The sequence below is a fragment of the Saimiri boliviensis genome, chromosome 13, assembly GCF_048565385.1.
Source record: "Saimiri boliviensis isolate mSaiBol1 chromosome 13, mSaiBol1.pri, whole genome shotgun sequence".
In the NCBI taxonomy this organism is placed as follows: domain Eukaryota; kingdom Metazoa; phylum Chordata; class Mammalia; order Primates; family Cebidae; genus Saimiri; species Saimiri boliviensis.
Genome location: NC_133461.1, coordinates 69,791,916 through 69,814,303, shown reverse-complemented (window position 1 = coordinate 69,814,303; position 22,388 = coordinate 69,791,916). Strand labels below are relative to the sequence as shown.

The 22,388-nt window shown below is 39.0% G+C and overlaps 1 protein-coding gene across 7 annotated transcripts in view; it reads right to left on the bottom strand.

Annotated features, from left to right (window-relative positions):
• CEP192 (centrosomal protein 192) overlaps positions 1–22,388 on the bottom strand; it is a 135,786-nt gene that overhangs the window by 64,276 nt on the left and 49,122 nt on the right. For 5 of the 7 annotated variants that reach the window (XM_074383792.1, XM_074383788.1, XM_074383791.1 and 2 more), the window contains 6 exons: positions 21,072–21,136; positions 19,890–20,099; positions 16,791–16,917; positions 15,067–15,194; positions 3,304–4,126; positions 3,094–3,220 (listed from right to left, as the gene is read on the bottom strand). In XM_074383792.1, the coding sequence (XP_074239893.1) occupies positions 3,094–3,220; positions 3,304–4,126; positions 15,067–15,194; positions 16,791–16,917; positions 19,890–20,099; positions 21,072–21,136 (1,480 nt within the window). The remainder of the gene's footprint in view (positions 1–3,093; positions 3,221–3,303; positions 4,127–15,066; positions 15,195–16,790; positions 16,918–19,889; positions 20,100–21,071; positions 21,137–22,388) is intronic. The other 2 variants (XM_010335599.3, XM_039463806.2) reach the window with 1 other exon arrangement.

Below are 22,388 nucleotides of genomic sequence, written 5' to 3'. Positions count from 1 at the left end.
TACTATGAGACTATCAAGTGGTACAACTTTCGGTTGAGCAATTAAGCAGTACATATCAAAGGCCTCTTGACTCAGACATTCTACATCTAGAAATTTATCCTGAGGAAAAAAAATTAATGATAAATATAAAGACTTCACAAAAAGGACATGTCATCACTTCACTGTGGATAATAAGTGAGAAATCTTAAATCACACAGGAGGAACTGAACTACAAAAATCAGAGGACAGACATGCAATACAACACTATGCAGCCATTCAAAAGCATGTTGTTCTAGCCGTGGCTCAGACAGAGGTCCCTGCCATAAAACGTAAAATGAAAAGATCAGAAAGAGACAAATAGTGAGTCCCATCCCTATCTACACATACATCAGGGTTACTTCTTCATTATTCTGTTCATTAGCACCTTTCATAGGGCTGCCAGCTGAGAGGCAAGGAGCAGAAAAGAGACTGCACCTCTTGAGGGGAAGCTGCAAAACCACAGTGCAAAAGAGCACAGGGGATAGGAAGTAAGTGTCAAGCCACTTTTGGAAACAGTCTCCACACCTACGCTCTGCCAGTTAGCTTTAATTCAGCACTTCACTTGACTGGATTCCACCATCTTTCTTTTTTGCACAAAGTTCAGAATACTCAGCTAGGCAATGGACATACACAGAAAAGTCAAATTTGTATTCTGAACTTTTAAAAAGTCCCAAATCAAGATGGTGTTGTCAAAATACCACTTAGTAAGTTTCTAACCAATGGCGACAAAGTATTAGTAACCAAATTGCTTTAGGCCTTCTTTAGCTTCTGCATGATATGTACCTACATGGGTTTTTGTATGCACTTGCATATGTGCATGCATGTGCATACACATACACACACAGACACAGCATGATATAGCACGGAAAATGTTCTGAGTCACTGGATGATGTGCTGTATTAGTTTGACTCCTTTGGTTCACAAGAACAAGTGCGTTTAGGTAAAATTTCCTCAAATAATGAAAAGTGAACTGCAAGAACACATGCAAAATAGAAGAGGGTGCATATTGTATGATACACCAAAGTAATAATGAAGAATCAAAACATAGATATAGCCTAATAAAATTATTAAGACTTGAAAAATAAAGAATTTGGGCAAAAACTTGCAAAAAGATCAAGTCAATTCAAAGGCAAAAAGAATCAGTCTAGTCTCAGATATCCCTCTAGTCTTTCACAGGACAGTAAAGCAATATCTATAAGAAACATAAGAGAAGAATGTATAAGCCAGGAGTCCCCAAACTTTTTACACAGGGGGCCAGTTCACTGTCCCTCAGACCACTGGAGGGCCAGACTATGCAAGGTGTGACACGCTTCACAGCCAGTGCTGCTGCCTCCACTATCCCAGACAGCGGTATACAGTGTCACAGGCCCAGCACCGCCTCCAGTGCTGTATACAGGGATGGCGGTGATCAGCCTGTGACACTGTGTATACAGCGTCCTGGACATCTGCAGCAGCAGTGGGCCTCTTCTGTGGGAAGCCCACTGCTGCATGTTTCCCCTATTATAAGACACCTCCTAAAAATAAGACAGCCCCCATCTTTTGGGGGTAAAATTAATATAAGACAGGGTCTTATAATAGGGGAAACACGGTGTGTAGTAATGCGGGGGAGACTTTCGGGCAAAGGGAGGTTATAGGGGCCATTATGTTGTTGTACATTTGGGGGTATGGGGGCCACTGTACTGTGTAGTAATGGTTATAGTGCTTTGCCTTTCTTCCTACTTCTGCTGTTATTTCACACTGCTTCCAGTGATATGGGGCACCGCAGCCGCAGACCGGATGTGCATCATATGACGCGCTTCCAGAGCCGTGATGCGTGCGTCCCGCGTCACTGGAAGTAGTACTGTACGTGAGCGATGCTGTGCTTTGCGGTGCTGCCACATACAGTACTCCTCTCACTGACCACCAATGAAAGAGGTGCCCCTTCCTGAAGTGTGGCGGGGGGCCGGATAAATGGCCTCAGGGGGCCGCATGCGGCATGCGAGCTGTAGTTTGGGGACCCCTGGTATAAGCCAAATACTTTAAACATACTATGCCATGTCACAGCCACATGATCTTCAAATTTGTTTTGGGTTGGGTGACTAGTAATATATCTGTTAAAACACGCAGGTCGGGTGTCGTAGCTCATGCCTGTAATCCCAGCACTTTGGGAGGCCAAGGCAGGTGGATCACCTGAAGTCAGGAATTTGAGACCACCCTGGTCAACATAGTGAAACCTCATCTCTACTAAAAATACAAAAATTACCCAGGCATGGTGTCATGTGCCTGTGGTCCCAGCTACTTGGGAGACTGAGGCAGAAGAATCACTTGAACCAAGGAGGCAGAAGTTGTACTGAGTTGAAACCGTGCCACTGCACTCCAGCCTGGGCCACAAGCGAGACTCCCTCTCAAAAAAAAAAATAAATAAAAATAAAATGCAATTAACTATTAAACAAGAAGTGACGTTGTATATGAAAGTGAAACTGAGACATCCATAAGGAGTCAGAGAAAGATCTAAGCTCTCCACTGATATTTAGCACCATACCATGTTGCTTCAGATGAATATGAAAAACTTTAAATGGCAGCTTGGAAAATAGTTAATAGGTATTTTTGAAATCCAGTATTTTGAAAGAAATCAAAACTACATTTAACATTTTTGTTGATTTCACTGGTTAGGCAAAATTTCCCATTTATTAGACTTTTTCAATAAACATATAAAAGATTTCTTATAAAGCCACAAAAGACATTCATAAAATTAAAATTTTATGAACAGTTATTCATCCCAGTATCATGTAGATAGCAAAACAGTTAAGATACAAAATGCTCACCAGAAGTATCAAATGAACCATGACAGATCCATTATGCATTATGTAACATTACTAGTTTTCTTTTAAATTCGTTGAATAATTGTTATAATGAGTGAAAAAAAAAAGCAGTGTACAAAAATTTGCACAGAAAAATAGCTGGAAAGAAATTCACAGCTTATAAGAGTTACCTTTGAGAGATGAATGCACAGATGAATAATTTTTCTTCTTTACACTGTTTTTCAATTTCCTATACTTAGCACATATTTTTAATTTTTTACCCTTACACACTTACCCTGATGAACTTGTTCCGGACACTTCACTAGGAGAAGAATGACTCAGTGGTGATGTGGAAGGTCTGAAGCTCTCCTGTTCATCCTCTGAGCCACGTCCACCATGCTTAGGAGAGGGCTTTTTCAAATCTATCAGACAGGAGTATTTTCCAGTGAGAAGAGAAAACAAACTTTGTAATTTTATGAACATGACCAATAACTCATACACTTACCACTATTTTTAGGTGAGACTATGCAATGGTTTTCAAAAGTCACATGCTTTTCACTGTTGCTTGTTTCACTGACACATTCATTCTGCCTCTGATTTTCTCTATTATCTTGTATTTCTTCACAGTCTTTTAACAGACAAAGGGATGTTATGCTGGGGTTCTTCACTGAGGAATAACTATCAGATGGAGTAGAAACTGAGGTGGCTTTTTCACTGTTACCAACATCTGCTAATTTGTTGTCAATGGAACATGTCTTCACATCAACTATTGCACTGCCATTCTCTCTCATACTTGTAAGTGAATTTGAAGAGTTTATAGTTCTAAATGACTCTTGATTCTCACTCTCCCCATTTTCACAAACAATAGCTGCTGTGTTTTCTTCTGGTTCCCTCACACTTACACTAGTAGCACTTACGTCCACTGTATGAATATCTTGAGCAGTTTGTTCTTTGGGCAAAGATAAATCCCAAATATCAGATATACCAGGCCTTGAAAAGTTTTCCAATCCACTTTCACATCTACTAATTTCTGTTTTTCTAAGATATTTCTCCATATCAAATGCATTGGATCCATTACTTTTTTCTAAATCATTAGGTAAGAAATGACACACATGAGAACAGTCCTTTTGTTTCTCATCTTCCTGAAAAGTCTTGTCTCTGGTTTTATTTGAAAGTGCCTTGATCATAGCAGCAAGTTGGGAAGGATCAGTATTAACTGATGCCTCTGCGATGGCTGAAGCAATAGTGCTGATCCTAAGCACAGAATCACCACTATCTGGTAGCTTGTCTTTGTATCTTTGGGGTTTGTTGCTCATGAAGAAAGTGTCCTAGATGTGAGAAAATTAAACATCAGATAAATTTACCCCAGTTTCATGAACATTCAGTAGTCCTCTATTATCACTGGGAAATGCATTTCAAGACCCCCAAGTGGATACCTGAAACCTCAGATGACACGAAATCCGACTGTCGTCAATCAAGGCATGTTTCTGTTCCTATCTTCTACCCAAAAATGTAATGCCTTTTCCATCTTAACTAAGCACTTATCACTCACTGTGGCTAGAACTTTTGCAGTTTAGAGTGTGAAGCATGAATTTCTCTGTCCTTCTTTGCAATTTCACATGAAGAAGATTCATTTTTACCACAGACCTCAGCAACTTCAGCATATTTTTTTTTCTTTCCTTATTAAATCGAGAACTATTACCTTTACACTTGAAGGAAGCACTTGATAGTGCTTTGGTGTATCCAAATTGCCAGCAACACTACTCTTGCACTTTGGGGCCATTACAAAATAAAAGTGACTTGAACACAAGCACTGTGGTATCACTGGAGTTGATCTGATCACCAAACATTACTAAATGACTAATGGGCAACAAGTGAATACAGGTAGAGAAGCTGGACAAAAGAAAGACTCACATCCCACTAGGATGGAGCAAGGTGGTGGGAAGATTCCATCATGCTACTAAGACTGACATAAAATCTAAAACTTATAAACTATTTCTGGAATTCCTCATTGAATATTTTTGTACCACAGTTGACCATAGGTAACTAAAACTGCAGAAAGCAAAACTGTGGAAAAGAGGGGGCTACTGTATTCGTTTGATCTTTATAAGCATCTTTATTAACAGCAACAAAAAAATTAAGGGTATACCAGTTAAATATCCTAATGAAAAAGACAGCTGCTATCAACTTTAATTATATAATACCAGGTTATTTATAAAATGGATTATTGTTTATTTTTTAAAAATCATCAGGAATGACATGGTAAAACTAAATCATATAATTTTAAACCAAAATTTAAGATACTAAGATTAAAAAACTGAGTTATTGTGATAACAAGTATAATTCTTAGTAATTTCATTCAACTGTTAGAATTATTTATAAGCAAGGCATAAATAGGAAACATGAGTAAAAAAATGAAATGAGCCTAACAGTTAAAAAACATAAAACTATTTAACAACAAAAAAACACGTTAAGAATTCTGTCTCTAGTAACAGCAGACTAGGTAATGCAAACCAACCTCTTGCTAAGAACAATTAGAACTGAACAGTGTATTAAAAAACATCTCTTTGAAAGCACTAGCAAGCTTAAAAAGCAGAGTAAATAAAATAAAAAATAAAAAAATAAATGAAATAAAAAAGCAGTGTTAATTTAAATTTATGGGGTCAAAATTTAAGAGAAAAAAGTAACCCAGAGAGGTAAGCCCAACACTGGGGATGCTGTTCCCTAAGGGTATCTGCTCCTTCAAGAAAAGGCTAAGCAAAGCTATTCTTGTGGGAATACAGGTATAAAAACTGAATCTGCCAATGAACGACTGGCATATTGGGGGGGGGGGGTTCAGCGTGTGTGTGTGTGTGTATGTGAGTGTGTGTATGTATGTGTGTGTGTGTAAGAAAGAGACAGAGAGAGAGAGAGAGACAGAGAGAGAGACAGAGACAAGAGACAGAGACAGAAAGACATCAAAGCAAAACATTCATGCTTTGGGATGAGACCACAAAGGGATACACCCAGCAGTAAAGGTAAACCAACATCTGACTGGTTCTCATAAGGATGAGGCTCAGCTCCAATCAGCTCAATTCCAATAAATGAATTAAAGTGATCTGCAATTGCTAGTGTACCGTGCTCCCTATCAGAAGGAGACATAAATCCAGTCTGGAAGATATCATCTCCCTTAGCCTCAAATTATTTCAGTGATTTCCCCTCTACACTGCAGGTAAAACAAAAGCTACCCAAGCACATCACAGTAAAATGGATAAAAACCAAAGAAAAGATAACAAAAGACTGACAGCCAACTTTTAAAATGAAATGACATGAAAAAAATACATTGAAAGTGCTAAAAGTTACTCCTAACAATTCTATAGCAAGCAAAAATACACATAAAGACACATCGAGAATAAAAGGGAGATAAAAACATTTTAGAGATACAACAAACAGAAAATTTATTATCACCAGTCCCTTACTTAAAAAAAAAAAAAAAAGTAGGGATATTCTTTAAAAAGAAAAGTAATCTCAGATGAAAGTTCAGAAATATATATTGGTTATTTATAAATCATCATGTCTTGTAAGATTTAAATACAGAGATAAAACATAAAACAAGAAAAGCTTTTAAGTCTGGAGTAAACTGAGTACTCTGTGATCCTTGGGATGCCAAATAAGACAAAGAAAATGAAGAATTTTTACTAAACATCAGTAAGCCAAGAGACAGGTTATAATTATTTGGGTAATCATTAAAATAATATGTATAATTACCAAAGCAATAGAGAAAATTGGGATCATATAAAACCCTTCAACAATCTCAAAGAATGCCAAAAGAAAAAGAACAAAATCTAGGTGAAAAAAATAAAAAGCAAATAAAGTAAGCAGATTCAAACTCCCATGTGTCAGGAATTCCATTAAGTGTATGTAGAAGGACTATGATATAGTTTGGATGTCCCCTGCAAATCTCACGTTGAGATGTAATCCCTATTGTTGGAAGAGGGGCTAGCAGGGAGGTGTTTGGGTCATAGGGGTGGACCCCTCATGGCCTGGTGTTACCTTGTCGTAGTGAGTGAGCTTTCCCAAAATCTGGCTTTAAGTGTGTGGCTCCTTTCCCATCACTGTTGGGCCATGTGACATGCCTGCTCCCGCTTCGACTTCTGCCATGATTGCAAGCTAACTGAGGCCTCCCCAGAAGCCAAACACATGCCTACACTAAACTTCCTGTATAGCCCGCAGAACTGTGAGCCAATTAAACCTCTTTTCTATATAAATTATCCAGTCTCAGGTATTTCTTTACAGCAATGCAAAACAGCCTAATAATACTGCCAGACTGGTTGAAAAGGAAAATCCAACAGCATGTCCCTATAACATCTAAAATATAAGGATATAGAAAGAATACAAGTAAAATAATGATCAGAATATAACATGCTAACACTAACCAAAGAAAGTTGGTATTGATGTTGTTAGTATCAAACCAGATTTAGGAAAAAATCATTACTACAGACTGAGGGAGACATACCCAATAAAGGATTTGAACTTTTGTAAGCAAGAACAATTTTTAGGCACCAAAACAATTTTATGAAGAATTTAATGCAACAAGTTTTATGCACAATTTGTATACACCTAAAACTATATCTTCAAATGTTAAAAGCAAATGTTAATATGCCTATAATGATTAATTAACAAATCCACAATCATGGTGGGAGACATTAAAATCTAGGTAACTGAAAGAACAGCATAGGAGACGGATCTAAGATGGCCAATTAGGGGCAGCTGAGGATTGCAGCTCCCAGCGAAAGCGTGGAGGGACTGCAGGGAAGTTCACACGGCAGCTGGGCGGAGCCCACAGCAGCTCAGCAAAGCCTCTGCAGACAGACTGTGTCTAGGCTGCCTCCTCGCTGGGGAGGGCAACCCTGAAAAAAGGCAGCAGCATGACAAAAACTTATAAATAAAGCCCTAACTCCCCAGGACAGAGTACCTGGGGGGGAAAAAAATGTTTATGAGCTCTGCTGCAGCAGACTTAAGCGTACCTGCCCAGCAGCTCTGAATGAACAATGGACCTCACAGCTCAGCACCTGAGCTCCTATAAAGGACAGACTGTCTCCTCAAGCAGCTCCCTGTCCCCCATATATCCAAAGGGTCACCTCGTAAAGGAGAGCTCAGACTGACACCTGGCAGGTATCCTTCTGGGACAAAGATAGCAAAAGAAGAAACTGGCAGCAACACATACTGTTCAGCAGCTGCTGCAGGTAATCCCCAGGCAAGCAGGGCCTGGAGTGTACCTCAGCAGTCCTACAGCAGAGGGGCCTGACTGTTAGAAGGAAAACTAAGAAACAGAAAGAAATAACTTCATCGTCACCAAACTGGACGTCCACCCAGAGACCCAACCTGAAAGTGAACAACTATAAAGACGACAGGTGGATAAATCCACAAAGATGGGAAGAAACCAGTGCACAAAGGATAAAAACACCCAAAACCAGAACGCCTCTCCTCCTCCAAGGGGTCACAACTCCTCACCAGAAAAGGAACAAGGCTAGATGGAGAATGAGTGTGATGAATTGACAGAAACAGGCTTCAGAAGGTAGCTAATAAGAAACTTCTCTGAGCTAAAAGAACATGTTCTAACCCAATGCAAAAAAACTAAGAACCGAAAAAAGGTTTGAAGAAATGCTAACGAGAATAAACAGCTTAGAGAGGAATATAAGTGAATTGATGGAGCTGAAAAACACAACATGAGAACTTCACGAAGGAAGCATACACAAGTTTCAACAGTCGAATTTACCAAGCAGAAGAAAGGATATCAGAGGTCGAAGATGAACGCAATGAAATAAAATGAGAAGGCAAGATTAGAGAAAAAATGGTAAAAAGGAATGCACAAAGTCTCCAAGAAATATGGAACTATGTGAAAAGACCTAATCTATGTTTGATAGGTGCACCTGAATGTGACGGGAGAGAATGAACCCAAGTTGGGAAATACTCTTCAGGATATTATCCAGGAAAACTTCCCCAATGAAGCAAGGTAGGCCAATGTTCAAGTCCAGGAAATAGGGAACAGCACAAAGATATTCCTCAAGAAGAGCAACCTCAAGTCACCTAATCATCAGATTCACCAGGGTTGAAATAAAGGAGAAAATGCTAAGGGCAGCCAGAGAGAAAGGTCGGGGTACCCACAAAGGGAAGCCCATCAGACTCACAGCACATCTCTCAGCAGAAACCCTACAAGCCAGAAGAGACTGGGGCCAATATTGAACATCCTTAAAGAAAAGAACGTTCAACCCAGAATTTCATATCCAGCCAAACCAAGCTTTATAAGTGAAGGAGAAATAAAATCCTTTACAAAAACAACAATTACTCAGAGATTTCATCACCACCAGGCCTGCTTTACAAGAGCTCCTGAGAGAAGCACTAAACAAAGAAAGGAACAACCCGTACAAGCCACTCCAAAAACATACCAAATGGTAAAGAGTATCAACACAATGAAGAAACTGCATCAACTAATGGGCATAACAGCCAGATAGCATCAAAATGGCAGGATCAAACTGACACATAACAATATTAACCCTAAATGTAACTGGGCTACATACCCCAATCAAAAGATATACATTGACAAACTGGATAAAAAGCCAAAACCCATCAGTGTGCTGTATCCAGGAAATCCAATTCATATGCAAGGATACACAAAGCCTCAAAATAAAGGGATGGAGGAAGATTCATCAAGCAAATGGAGAGAAAAAAAAGCAGGGGTTGTAATTCTCGTCTCTGATAAAATAGACTTTAAACCAACAAAGATCAAAAGAGACAAAGAAGGACATTACATAATGCTAAAAGGATCGATGCAACAAGAAGAGCTAACAATCCTAAATATATACACACCCAATACAGGAGCACCCAGATATATAAAACAAGTTCTTAAGGACTTACAAAAAGACTTATCCCACACAATAATAGTGGGAGACTTTAATACTCCACTGTCAGTATTACAGATCAACGAGACAGAAAATTAACAAGGATATCCAGGACTTGAATTGAGACCTGGAACAAGCAAACCTAATAGACATTTACAGAACTCTCCACCCCAAATCCACAGAATATACATTCTTCTCAGCACCACATCACACCTACTCTAAAACTGACCACATAATTAGAAGTAAATCACTCCTCAGCAAATGCAAAAGAACAGAAATCATCACAAACAGACTCTCAGATCACAGTGCAATATCAAGTTAGAAATCAGAATTGAGAAACCAACTCAGAACTGCACAGCTTCATGGAAACTGAACAACTGGCTCTTGAATGTTGACTGGATAAACAATGAAATGAAGATAGAAATAAAGATGTTCTTTGAAACCAATGAGAACGAAGACACAACATACCAAAATCTCTGGGACACATTTAAAGCAGTGTCTACAGGAAAATATATAGCATAAATGCCCACATGAGAAGCAAGGAAAGATCTAAAATTGCCAACCTTATCGTCAAAATTCAAAGAGCCAGAGGAGCAAGATCAAAAAAACTCAAAACCTAGCACAAGACAAGAAATAACTAAGATCAGAGCAGAACTGAAGGAGATAGAGACACAAAAAAACTTTCAAAAAAATATCAATAAATCCAGGAGCTGTTTTTCAAAAAGATCAACAAAATAGACCACTAGCCAGATTAATAAAAAAGAAAAGAGAGACGAATCAAATAGATGCAATAAAAAAAGATAAAGGGGATATCACCACAGATTCCACAGAAACACAAACCATCATCAGAGATTATTACAAACAACTCTATGCACATAAACTAGTAAACCTGGAAGAAATAGATAAATTCCTGGACACCTGCATCCTCCCAAGCCTAAACCAGGAAGAAGCCAACACCATGAATAGACCAATAACAAGGGCAGAAGTTGAGGCAGCAATTAAGAGCCTACCACCCATAAAAAGCCCAGGTCCAGACGGGTTCACAGCCAAATTCTACCAGACATACAAAGAGGAGCTGGTACCATTCCTTCTGAAACTATTCCAAACAATTCAAAAAGAGGGAATCCTTCCCAAATCATTTTATGAGACCAACATCATCCTGATACAAAAACCCAGAGACCCAGAGACTCAGAGACTCAGCAAGAAAAGAAAACTTCAGGCCAATATCCATGATAAACATAGATCCAAAAATCTTCAATAAAATACTGGCAAACCAATTGCAACAGCACATCAAAAAGCTTATCACCATGATCAAGTAGGCTTCATCCCGGGGATACAAGGCTTGGTTCAACATACACAAGTCTATAAACGTAATTCACCACAATCAGAACCAAAGACAAAAACCACATGATTATCTCAATTGATGCAAAGAAGGCCTTTGACAAAATTCAACAGCCCTTTATACTAAAAACTCTCAATAAACTAGGTATTGACAGAACATATCTCAAAATAATAAAAGTTATTTACGACAAACCAAGAGCCAATAACATACTGAATGGGCAAAAACTGGAAGCATTCCCTTTGAAATCTAGCACTAGACAAGGATGCCCTCTCTCACCACTCCTATTAAATATAGTATTGGAAGTTCTAGCCAGAGCAATCAGGCAAGAAAATCAAATAAAGGGTATTCAATTAGGAAAGGAGGAAGTCAAATTGTCTCTATTGGCAGATGACATGATTGTATATTTAGAAGACCCCATCGTCTCAGCCCAAAATCTCCTGAAACTGAGAAGCAACTTCAGCAAAGTCTCAGGATACAAAATCAATGTGCAAAAATCACAAGCATTCCTAAACACCAATAACAGACTTAAAGAGAGCCAAATCAAGAAAGAACTGCCATTCACAATTGCTACAAAGAGAATAAAATACCTAGGAATACAACTAACAAGGAACGTTAGAGGACCTCTTCAAGGAGAACTACAAACCACTGCTCAATGAAAGAAGAGAGGACACAAACAGATGGAGAAACATTCCATGTTCATGGTTAGGAAGAATTAATATGGTGAAAATGGCCATACTGCCCAAAGTAATTTACAGCTTCAACGCTATCCCCATCAAGCGACCAATGACCTTCTTCACAGAACTGGAAAAAACCACCTTAAACTTCATATGAAACCAAAAGAGAGCCCACATAGCCAAGTCAATTTTAAGGAAAAAGTACAAAGCTGGAGGCATCACACTACCGGACTTCAAACTATACTACAAGGCTACAGTAATCAAAACAGCATGATACTGGTATCAAAACAGAGATATAGACCAATGGAACAGAACAGAGGCCTCGGAGGCAACACCACACATCTACAATCATCTGATCTTTGACAAACCTAACAAAAACAAGCAATTGGGAAAAGATTCCCTGTTTAATAAATGGTGTTGGGAAAACTGGCTAGCCACGTGCAGAAAGCAGAAACTGGATTTCTTCCTGACACCTTACACTAAAATTAACTCCAGACGGATTAAAAACTTAAACATAAGACCTAACACCATAAAAACCCTAGAAGAAAATCTAGGCAAAACCATTCAGGACATAGGCACAGGCAAGGACTTCATGACTAAAACACCAAAAGCATTGGCAACAAAAGCCAAAATAGACAAATGGGACCTAATCAAACTCCACAGCTTCTGTTCAGCAAAAGAAACAGTCATTAGAGTGAATCGGCAACCAACAGAATGGGAAAAAATTTTTGCAATCTACCCATCTGACAAAGGGCTAATATCCAGAATCTACAAACAACTAAAACAAATCTACAAGAAAAAAACAAACAAGCCCATTCAAAAGTGGGCAAAGGATATTAACAGACACTTTACAAAAGAAGGCACAGATGAGGCCAACAAACATATGAAAAAATGCTCATCATCAGTGGTTATTAGAGAAATGCAAATCAAAACCACATTCAGATACCATCTCACGCCAGTTAGAATGGCGATCATTTAAAAATTTGGAGACAACAGATGCTGGAGAGGATGTGGAGAAATAGGAACACTTTTACACTGTTGGTGGGAGTGTAAATTAGTTCAACCATTGTGGAAGACAGTGTGGCAACTCCTGAAGGACCTAGAAATAGAAATTCCATTTGACCCAGCAATCCCGTTACTGGGAATATACCCAAAGGATTATAAATCATTCTACTATAAGGACACATGCACACGAATGTTCATTGCAGCACTGTTTACAATAGCAAAGACCCGGAACCAACCCAAATGTCCAATGATGATAGACTGGACAGGGAAAATGTGTTACATATACACCATGGAATACTATGCAGCCATCAAAAACGATGAGTTCGTGTCCTTTGTAGGGACACGGATCAACCTGGAAATCATCATTTTCAGCAAACTGACACAAGAACAGAAAATTAAATACCGCATGTTCTCACTCATAGATGGGTGTTGGAACAATGAGAACACATGGACCTGGTGGCGGAGCATCACACACTGGGGTCTGTCAGGGGGACAGTGTGGGGTGGGGAGTTGGGGAGAGATAGCAGGGGGAGAAATGCCAGATACAGGTGATGGGAAGGAAGGCAGCAAACCACACTGCCATGTGTGTACCTATGCAACAATCTTGCATGTTCTTCACATGTACCCCAAAACCTAAAATGCAATAAAAAAATAAATAAAAATAAACGACTGAGATGTTAGAAAAAAAAAATAAATAAAAGAACAGCACAATAATTTTAAGAATGCAGGCAGCGGCCGGGCACAGTGGCTCAAGCCTGTAATCCCAGCACTTTGGGAGGCCGAGGCGGGCGGATCATGAGGTCAAGAGATCAAGACCATCCTGGTCAACATGGTGAAACCCTGTCTCTACTAAAAATACAAAAAATTAGCTGGGCATGGTGGCGTGTGTCTGTAATCACAGCTACTCAGGAGGCTGAGGCAGAATTGCCTGAACCCAGGAGGAGGAGGTTGCAGTGAGCCGAGATCGTGCCATTGCACTCAAGCCTGGGTGACAAGAGCGAAACTCCCTCTCAAAAAAAAAAAAAAAAAAAAAAAAAAAATGCAGGCAGCTTGAACATCTCGATTTAAACAAATCTCACGTAAGTGCAACAGACATTAAGTCACATAACAGACATTCCCTACAACCATACAGAAAATACTTTCAAAAATTCAACAAATGCTGAGCTATATGTCTTATTTAAACAAATTTCAAAGGCTTAAAACTAAAAATTCTCTGACTATAAGACATTTGGCCTAAAATCAATTATTTCGAAAATTAGTAAATCTCCTACATGTTTGGAAACTAAGCAATACACTTTTAAAAAAAGCCAATGTGCCAAAGAAATTAGACAATGTATTGAACTGAATGATAATGAAAATATGACATATCAAAAAACAGGAGATAAAAGAAAACAATGCATGGGATGCAACTGACAAAAAGCTCCTATCCAATGTAAAGAACACCTATAAATCAAATAAAACAAACTATCCTTTAGAGCAACAGACTTCAACAAGCACTTCACAAAATAAGTCTCCAAATGACCAGCAAACATGAGCAAGAACCAGCTTCATTAGTAATAGGGGAAACACTCATGAAAACAAGAAGTCACCACTCAGCACCCACCAGAATAACGAGTGATACCAGGTGCTGGCGAGGAAGTACAGTGACAGGCAGCAGACAGTCTTGAACAACTCTACACAGCACAACCACTCTGGAGAACTGTCAAAACCACTGAAGTAAAGGTGTGCAAACCCCACTACATATATACCTCACATTAATGTGTGCACACCTCCTAGGTACTAGGCTGTTCATGGAGCACTGTTTTATAATTGTCCAGCAGTGGAAATATCCCAAATGTTCATCAACAATACAAACGGATATAAAAGCAACAGAATATTCATAGAACAGAATACAATACAGTAATAAAAATAAGTTTCTATTATACTCATCTGACAATGGTATGCTGAGGTGGAAAATGCCAAAGAAAAGGAATACATGCTACATGGTTTCTTTTATGTGAAGTTCAGAATCGGATGAAATTAATACAGTGTTAAAAGGTCATTGGAGGCAGCAAAAAAAACCTTGTTTCTAGGTTGTCGGCAATGCCAATCTCTTTCTTGATCTGAGGTGTACAGAAGTATATGAGTTGTGATAATTCGTTCAATGACTACAAATCTGTTTTATAAATTCATTTGTGTATACATTATGCAGTGATAAAAATTTAAAAAAAAAAAAAATTAAAGGACACTTGCAAGAAATTTGAAGCCAGGAAAGAAAAGAAAACATATTAAACTGCATATATTTTTCACAGGTGATCTCATCTTAATCCTATATAACAACTACAACAAGATAATCTTAGATTTCCTTATGAAAGGCTTAAGACTACCTCTGTCTTGCCTTTATCAGCTGTTAACGTCACATCCTTTTCATCCACTTGTGAAGTACTCTCCACAGCTTCAACCTGAAGTGTAATTGATCCTTCACTTAGCTGTGCCTGGGGCTGTTCATTTAAATCTATTGCAGGAAATACATAACATTTAATGTATAAGTATACACTATTTGGCAAACACAATCTGTGGAATAAGGACCAGGCAAAATGATTAATCACCAAGGAAGATGCCTCTGTACCCCAAATGTAAGTCGCCTTCACTAAAATGGTTTAAATGTATAGTCACTTGGAGAACAACTACATAGTTAATTTGGCTCAATGTTACAAGGTTCCAACTTTAAAGGAGGGTTGTGGATTTTAATCTCTCCCTTGCAAATACATGTATAAACTCATTTAACCGTTTCACTAATATACAATAAGTTGAATTCCAAAGTGAATACTTCTTGGTTGGGTGCAATAGCTCACACCTGTGATGCCAGCACTTTGGGAGGCTGAGGTAGGGATCACTTGAGGTCAGGAGTTTGAGACCAGCCTGGCCAACATGCTAAAACCCCATCTCTGCCAAAAATACAAAAAAATCAGCTGGCTGTGGTGGCGTGCACCTGTGATCCAGCTACTCCGGAGGCTGAGGTGGGAGAATCGCTTGAACCTGGGAGGTGGAGGTTCCAGTGAGCCGAGATCACACCACTGCACTCCAGCCTGGGTGACAGAGTGAGACTCTATCAAGAAGGAAAGGAAGGAAAAGAAGGAAAGACAAGAAGGAAAGGAAGGAAAGGAAGGGAAGGAAGGGAAGGAGGGAGGGATGAGGAAGGGAGAGAGGGAGGGAGGGAGGCAGGGAGGAAGGAAGGAGAAAGGGAGAGAGAGAAAGAAAGAAAAAAATAAAAGAAAGAAACACAAAAAGACAGAAGCTTTAAAGAAGTAAGTGAGTGCATCTTTAGAGAAATGGAAAATGAGCTGACTTTCTACACCCAGACCCTTTGTCCCAACTCCCCTACTGGAATACAGGCTCCCTAAGGAATGGAGCCTATCTTATACAACTTTACATGATATATAGCAAAAGGCATTGTACTAACAAAAAGCAGCTGCTTGATAACTCTAAGTTGACCAAGAACATCTGATTTAAAATATTACAGGTATTTATCATAAAAATTGATATTTAGACTATCATAGTCTAAATCTCAAAAGATCTCTTTAAAAGTCTACCTCAGGCGTCCCCAAACTACAGCCCACCAGCCGCATGCGGCCCCCCGAGGCCATTTATCCGGCCCCCCGGCGCACTTCAGGAAGGGGCACCTCTTTCACTGGTGGTCAGTGAGAGGAGCACAGTATGTGGCGGCCTTCCAATGGTCTGAGGGACAGTGAACTGGCCCCCTGTGTAAAAAGTTTGGGGATGCCTGGTCTACATAAATAATAAATATACTTATGATTAATTAACTCAATAATTCAACAGCCAACATTAACTAGCCCATTTGAAATTATTTGATTTACTATGGTTTTTACAAATTTAGGTAGATTTTGGCTGACTTGTTTCCCCTTTAGACTGAAAAGAATATGGGGAGTTACAAATAAATCAAATCTATAACCAACACTGAGAAAATACGAAATGTTATATACATTTTCACTCATAAAGAACATCATCACACAACACCTAAGTTACACTTTTAAGAAAAAAAAAAAAAAAAAAAAAAGATTCCGAAAAGTCCCTTCATTGAATCCATTACCTGAATACAGATCATGGTTAAGATGAGCGATTTCTTTTTCTGAATTACTTGTCGATACATCAGATTTTCTTATTAAGGCAACAGGTTCTCTCTTCTCTGGTGATCTAATAAAATAGCCAAATGATGGCTACAAAATAATTAAATGTAAATTATTTCTTTGACTTTCAACTGCTTTGAGAAATTCTAGACTATTTTATCTAATACTAACAACACAGCTAAATGACATCAAAGAACTGTTCTTCCCACTTAACCTCAATTACTAGAGATGGCCTTCAAAGGTCCAGATAGCACCTTTCATTTCCTTAATATTAGCTACCTTTTAATCATTGAACTCATATTGTCAAATAAATTGCCCTTACTAAGAAATTCAAATTAAAACAACACAGAAATGAGGCCAAGCACAGTGGCTCACACCTGTAATCCTAGCACTTTGAGAGGCCACGAGTTCAAGACCAGACTGGCCAACCTGGCAAAACTCTATCTCTATTAAAAACATAAAAATTGGCCAGGGGTGGTGGTGCACACCTGTAGTCCTAGCTACTCAGGAGGCTGAAGCATCAGAGGTTAAGATGAGTTGAGATCATGTCACTGCATTCTAGCCTAGGCAACAGAGCAGACTCTGTCTCAAAAAAAAAAACAACACAGAAATGATACTTTATTCCTTCAATAATTATTATTGAACACCTATTATGTGTTAGACACTGTTTAATCATCAGTGACATATTAATGAGAAAAAAGATAAAAACTCCTGCTTCCTGGAAATCACAATATAAAGGTACTTTATTTTATAGAGTAAACACATCTTTGAAAAATCTGTATTAAAATTAGGGACCCTTCTACCAACTTGCATGTACGTTTCTGGAAGGTTTGCTTTCAAGGAGCTTGCTAAAGGATGGGCAATTTCCACTTGTATAGGAGTCACATGACAGAACTGAAATGTGAACTCATTAAACGCGCTCAATTTTTTACTGGTCTTCACTTATTTCTTCCCTTGATTCAGTAACTTGAAATGTAAACAGAACTTTATAACTTATACCAAAAAAAAAAATCAAAATAATAGATCAATTTTTCCAGTGCTTTGTCCATCTTATCTTTCCTTATCATAACTTCATTAATGAGGAATTCAGTTACTCTTCAACTTCTGTCATAATCTCAAAGTCAAAATTAATCCAAGCAGAAAAATCCATCTTTCTAAAATATTTTCATTTTTCAATTTACTGCACTAAACAAGACTTAAAAGTTCTATGAATCAACTGTAACTTCTAACACTACAACTATTATTTCACAATCATATTCTTAATGAAATCCAGTTTTGATAAACACTCCCTTAAATAACCCTAATTTCCTTTGTGGAATTTATCAACAAATTCCTTGACTCTAGAGAACAAATCTTGAATTCTTGCCCTTTTCTCTGCTTCTACTAGGTCATCCTTGTCTCCAGTCTTCACCACGTCTCTCCCATTTCCTAAGCCTCTGCCTGCTTCTTTCCGTCTTCTGTCTTTTGCTGACTTTCTCTACCTGGGCACCTGACATATGGCAGCAGCCTGCCGCACCTGGAGATGGGCCAGCACCACAACAAAGTTGCCCTGTGCCTCTAAGCACTTCCTCCTTGTTCGTATGAGATAAAACCTCCCTCTACCGGAAGCCCTCATAATCTGGCCCTCAGAATCATCTGCCATTCTCCCTTCATACATGCCCACCCTGTGCCTCACGCCTGATTTCCATTCCTCCAATATGAAACCCTGGTTCCTACCTCCAGATCTGCACACAAGCAAAGACCAGGTCACTAATGGAGGGAAAAGTCTTACTTCTTCTTCCAAAAAAAAAAAACACAATCTTTTTTTTTTTTTTAATGTCTCCCTCTGCTGCCTCCTTTTCTTTTTTTTTTTTTTTTTTTTTTTTTTTTTTGAGATGGAGTCTCACTCTGTTGCCCAGGCTGGAGTGAAGTGGAGTAATTTCACCTCAGTGCAACCCTCCGCCTCCCAGGTTCAAACGATTCTCCTACCTCGGCCTCCCAAGTAGCTGGGATTACAGGTACGCACCACAACACCTGGCTAATTTTGTCTATTTTTGGTAGAGACAGGGTTTTACCATGCTGGCCAGGCTGGTCTCACACTCCTAACTTAAGGTGATCTGCCCGCCTCAGCCTCCCAAAGTGCTGAGATTATATGCATGAGCCACAGTGCCTGGCATGCTGCCTCCTTTTTGTCACTGAGATGCCAACTCAATGGCCTCCCCTAAATGTCAACCTGACCAGCACAGCTAAAGTAGCTCCTTCTACTCACTCATGCTTTACGGCAATTATCACTACCTGAACAACTTGTCTTTTTATTTGTACATGTACTACATTTAATTAAATCAAAACACTTCCATATTTCAAAACATCTCTTTATAGTTTTTAAAAATCATTTTTAGAATTCTTCACAGCAACCAACAATAATGGAAGCAATGAACAACTATTAAATACTTACTACATGTTGGCTTAGTGCTCAATGTTTTACATGGACCATCACATTTAAATGTTACAAAGCCCTATAAAACAGTGTGCTATTAAGAAATAGGAAATTAGGCCAAGCGTGGTGGCTCACCCCTGTAATCCCAGTACTTTGGGAGGCTGAGGCCGGTGGATCACGAGGTCAAGAGTTCAAGAACCCCTAGTCAACATTGTGAAACCCCATCTCTACTAAAAATATCCAAAAAATTAGCCAGGCATGGTGGTGAGTGCCTGTAATCCCAGCTACTTGGGAGTCTGAGGCAAGGAGAATCACTTGAACCTGGAACACAAAGGTTGCAGTGAGCAAAGATCACGCCACTGCACTCCAGCTCAGGCAACAATTTGAGACTCCATCTCAAAAAAAAAAAAAAAAAAAAAAAGAAAAAGGAAATTAAGGCACAGAGAAGTTAAATTGTTCAATGTCCTAGAACTAGCTAAAAGACAGACCTAGGACTGGAATAAGGGTCTGACAATGAAATCTAAGTTTTTTACCACTCTTCTGTCCCATCCCTATTCTGTCTCCATTTTAAAGTTACTATGCCATCATAATACTCAAAATCTAAAATCTGGCGACTGAGAGCACTTCCAACAGATTCCATACTTACTCTTTTTACATTGTTACCACCACCAAGGCAACCAAGAGCTTCAGATCTTTGAGCAAAGAACTCTCCTAAAGATAGACGTAAATAACTGGCATCATCTTTATCCAAATTTGATGTGCTATGTGATTTCCTCAACAGACTGTAATTAATTGTAGCTCCCCAGGACGTATCGCCCAGTGCAACTGAAGTATTATGACCATCTATGTTTTCTTCCTAGGAAGAAAGTTATTGTTTCATTTCTTTCCCCCAGAAAGTCACCTGTTATTCTAATATACAATAATTTTAAAAATCTTACCAAGAAAATAAAAAAATAATTTTTTTAACACTAGACCAAAAAAAAAAAAAAAAAAAAAAATTGGACAAACTGAAGCATAATGAAGTCCAGAGGAGGAAAATGAGTATTTCTGAACACCTGAATTATAATACGCACAATCACGAGTTGCTCAAGACAGTGCTTTCCTGTAATATCAGCACCCTAGGAGGACAAGATGGGAGAATCATGTGAGCTCAGGAGTTCAAGCCCAGCCTAAGCAATATGGCAAAACCCCATCTGAAAAATAATAAGAATGTTGCTTATTCTTATTATTTTATAAGAATAATATCTTGCTTCATCAAACCACTGTCATAAATTTTGAATCTTCAAAATAAGAATCTTCACAAAAAACAAACAGGATTGCCTCACTTTAAAACATTTTTAAAACTATAGAAATATAACCCCATACAGTGGCTCACACCGAATCCCAGTACTTTTGGAGGCCAAGATAGAAGGATTGCTTGAGCCTAGGAGTTCGAGACCAGTCTAGGCAACATAGCGAGACTCCATCTCTATAAAAAATAACCACTGCACTCCAGCCTGAGTGACAGCGCAAGCCCCTGTCTCAAAAAAAAAAAAAGAAAAAGAAACTATGGAAATATCCATTAAGGGCATTAAAGCAATTTTAAGTGAATTAAGATATATTTCAGTATGTCAATGATCTTCAATTAATAATTTAGAGTCTGAGGGAAAAAAACTGAAGTTGTCTAGCTGTCTAGAAAATATGTCTAGTTGTCTCATATTTTCATGAGAAAAATATGAACTCATTCTATACTAACTGTATATCTATTCAGAAAGAAAGAATATTTTGCCTACATTTACATTAATGCAGAAAATTTTTTAAATTTTGGATAAAGCAAATAATTACAAACCTGTATAAATTGATGCTCTTTATTAAATTCCTCTTCATCTTGTGCAATCAAATCAAATGCTTCAGCTTAAAAAAGAATACATTTATATAAATATATTACACTAATGCCTAAACAAACACTAGCACACATATACAAGTTAGTAAAATAAAATACTAAGGAAATAAAGCTGTAACAAATATGTACAAGCTTGCACTCATGACTGAGGCATCTGTATTAAATGCTTAAGTCTGTGGTTGTCAAACTTTTGCTAAAGAACACCTTGCTGTAGCTGACTTTATCATTAACTTACTCCAATTTACTCAGGGGCTTTACAATGGAATCTTTTTCTTTCTAAAATTAATTTTAGCTTTGGAGAGCTTGGCACTCTTGAATTGAGGCACTCGCCCATGAATGCTGGTAGAATTTCATCAGGAGTCATCGGACTGATAAGCCCTCTATATGCCTGTCATGAAGACGGCTGCAAGAGTGTCCCAAGATCCATTTGCCCCCCCATCCCAGGAAACCCCAGTCTGGACAAACAAGGACTGGGAGTCCCCTAATGCCTGCCCTCAAGGCTCCTGCAGAGCACCTCAGCTCCCCCTGGGGAAAGGAACGCCAGCCTAAGCACACTCTCAACCCCAGGCCAAAGGCCTCAGAGGCATGGGGCAAATGGGGCAAACTAAAATGCCTCAGAGGCATGAGGCAAATGGGCAAAGAGGGCCAGCGCAAGGAAACACAACTGGGAGTGGGGTGGATTCCCGCAAACTAAGAGGCCCAAGACCCTGCTTGAGGCATCACAATTGCCAACAAACTTTAAATATGTTGGTGAAATGAGAAAGGTCTGCCGGCCACATGCCAGACTGCCTGGCTATGGCACTCTGGGCCTCTCTGTCTGAAACTGCAAGGTTGGAACAAAAAGGAGAAAACTGAATGGCTACCCGGGGGGACAGTCCACTCGAGGCCCAAACATGAGGGAGGCTCCCCACTATCCCTGACTGTATCCATCAAGGACCAATCAGATCCACACTACTCCTTTGTAATCCTAGACTGTGTCCCACATTCATAACCTGAGAGACAAAAGAGAAACAGACACAGGATATATCTGTTCAGGAAAAGCAGAGCACCAAAGACCACAAAAGCTTCCTACCTGTCGGAAACAATGCTAGTTTTTCACCTTGTGAAGTGACCATTTCTTATTTGAGACAATGTCTTGCTCTATTACACAGGCTAGGGTGCAGTGGCGCAATCTTGGCTCACAATAACCTCTACCTCCTGGGCTCAAGTGATCCTCCTGGCTCAGCCTCCTCAATAGCTGGGGCTATAGGTATGTGCCATCAA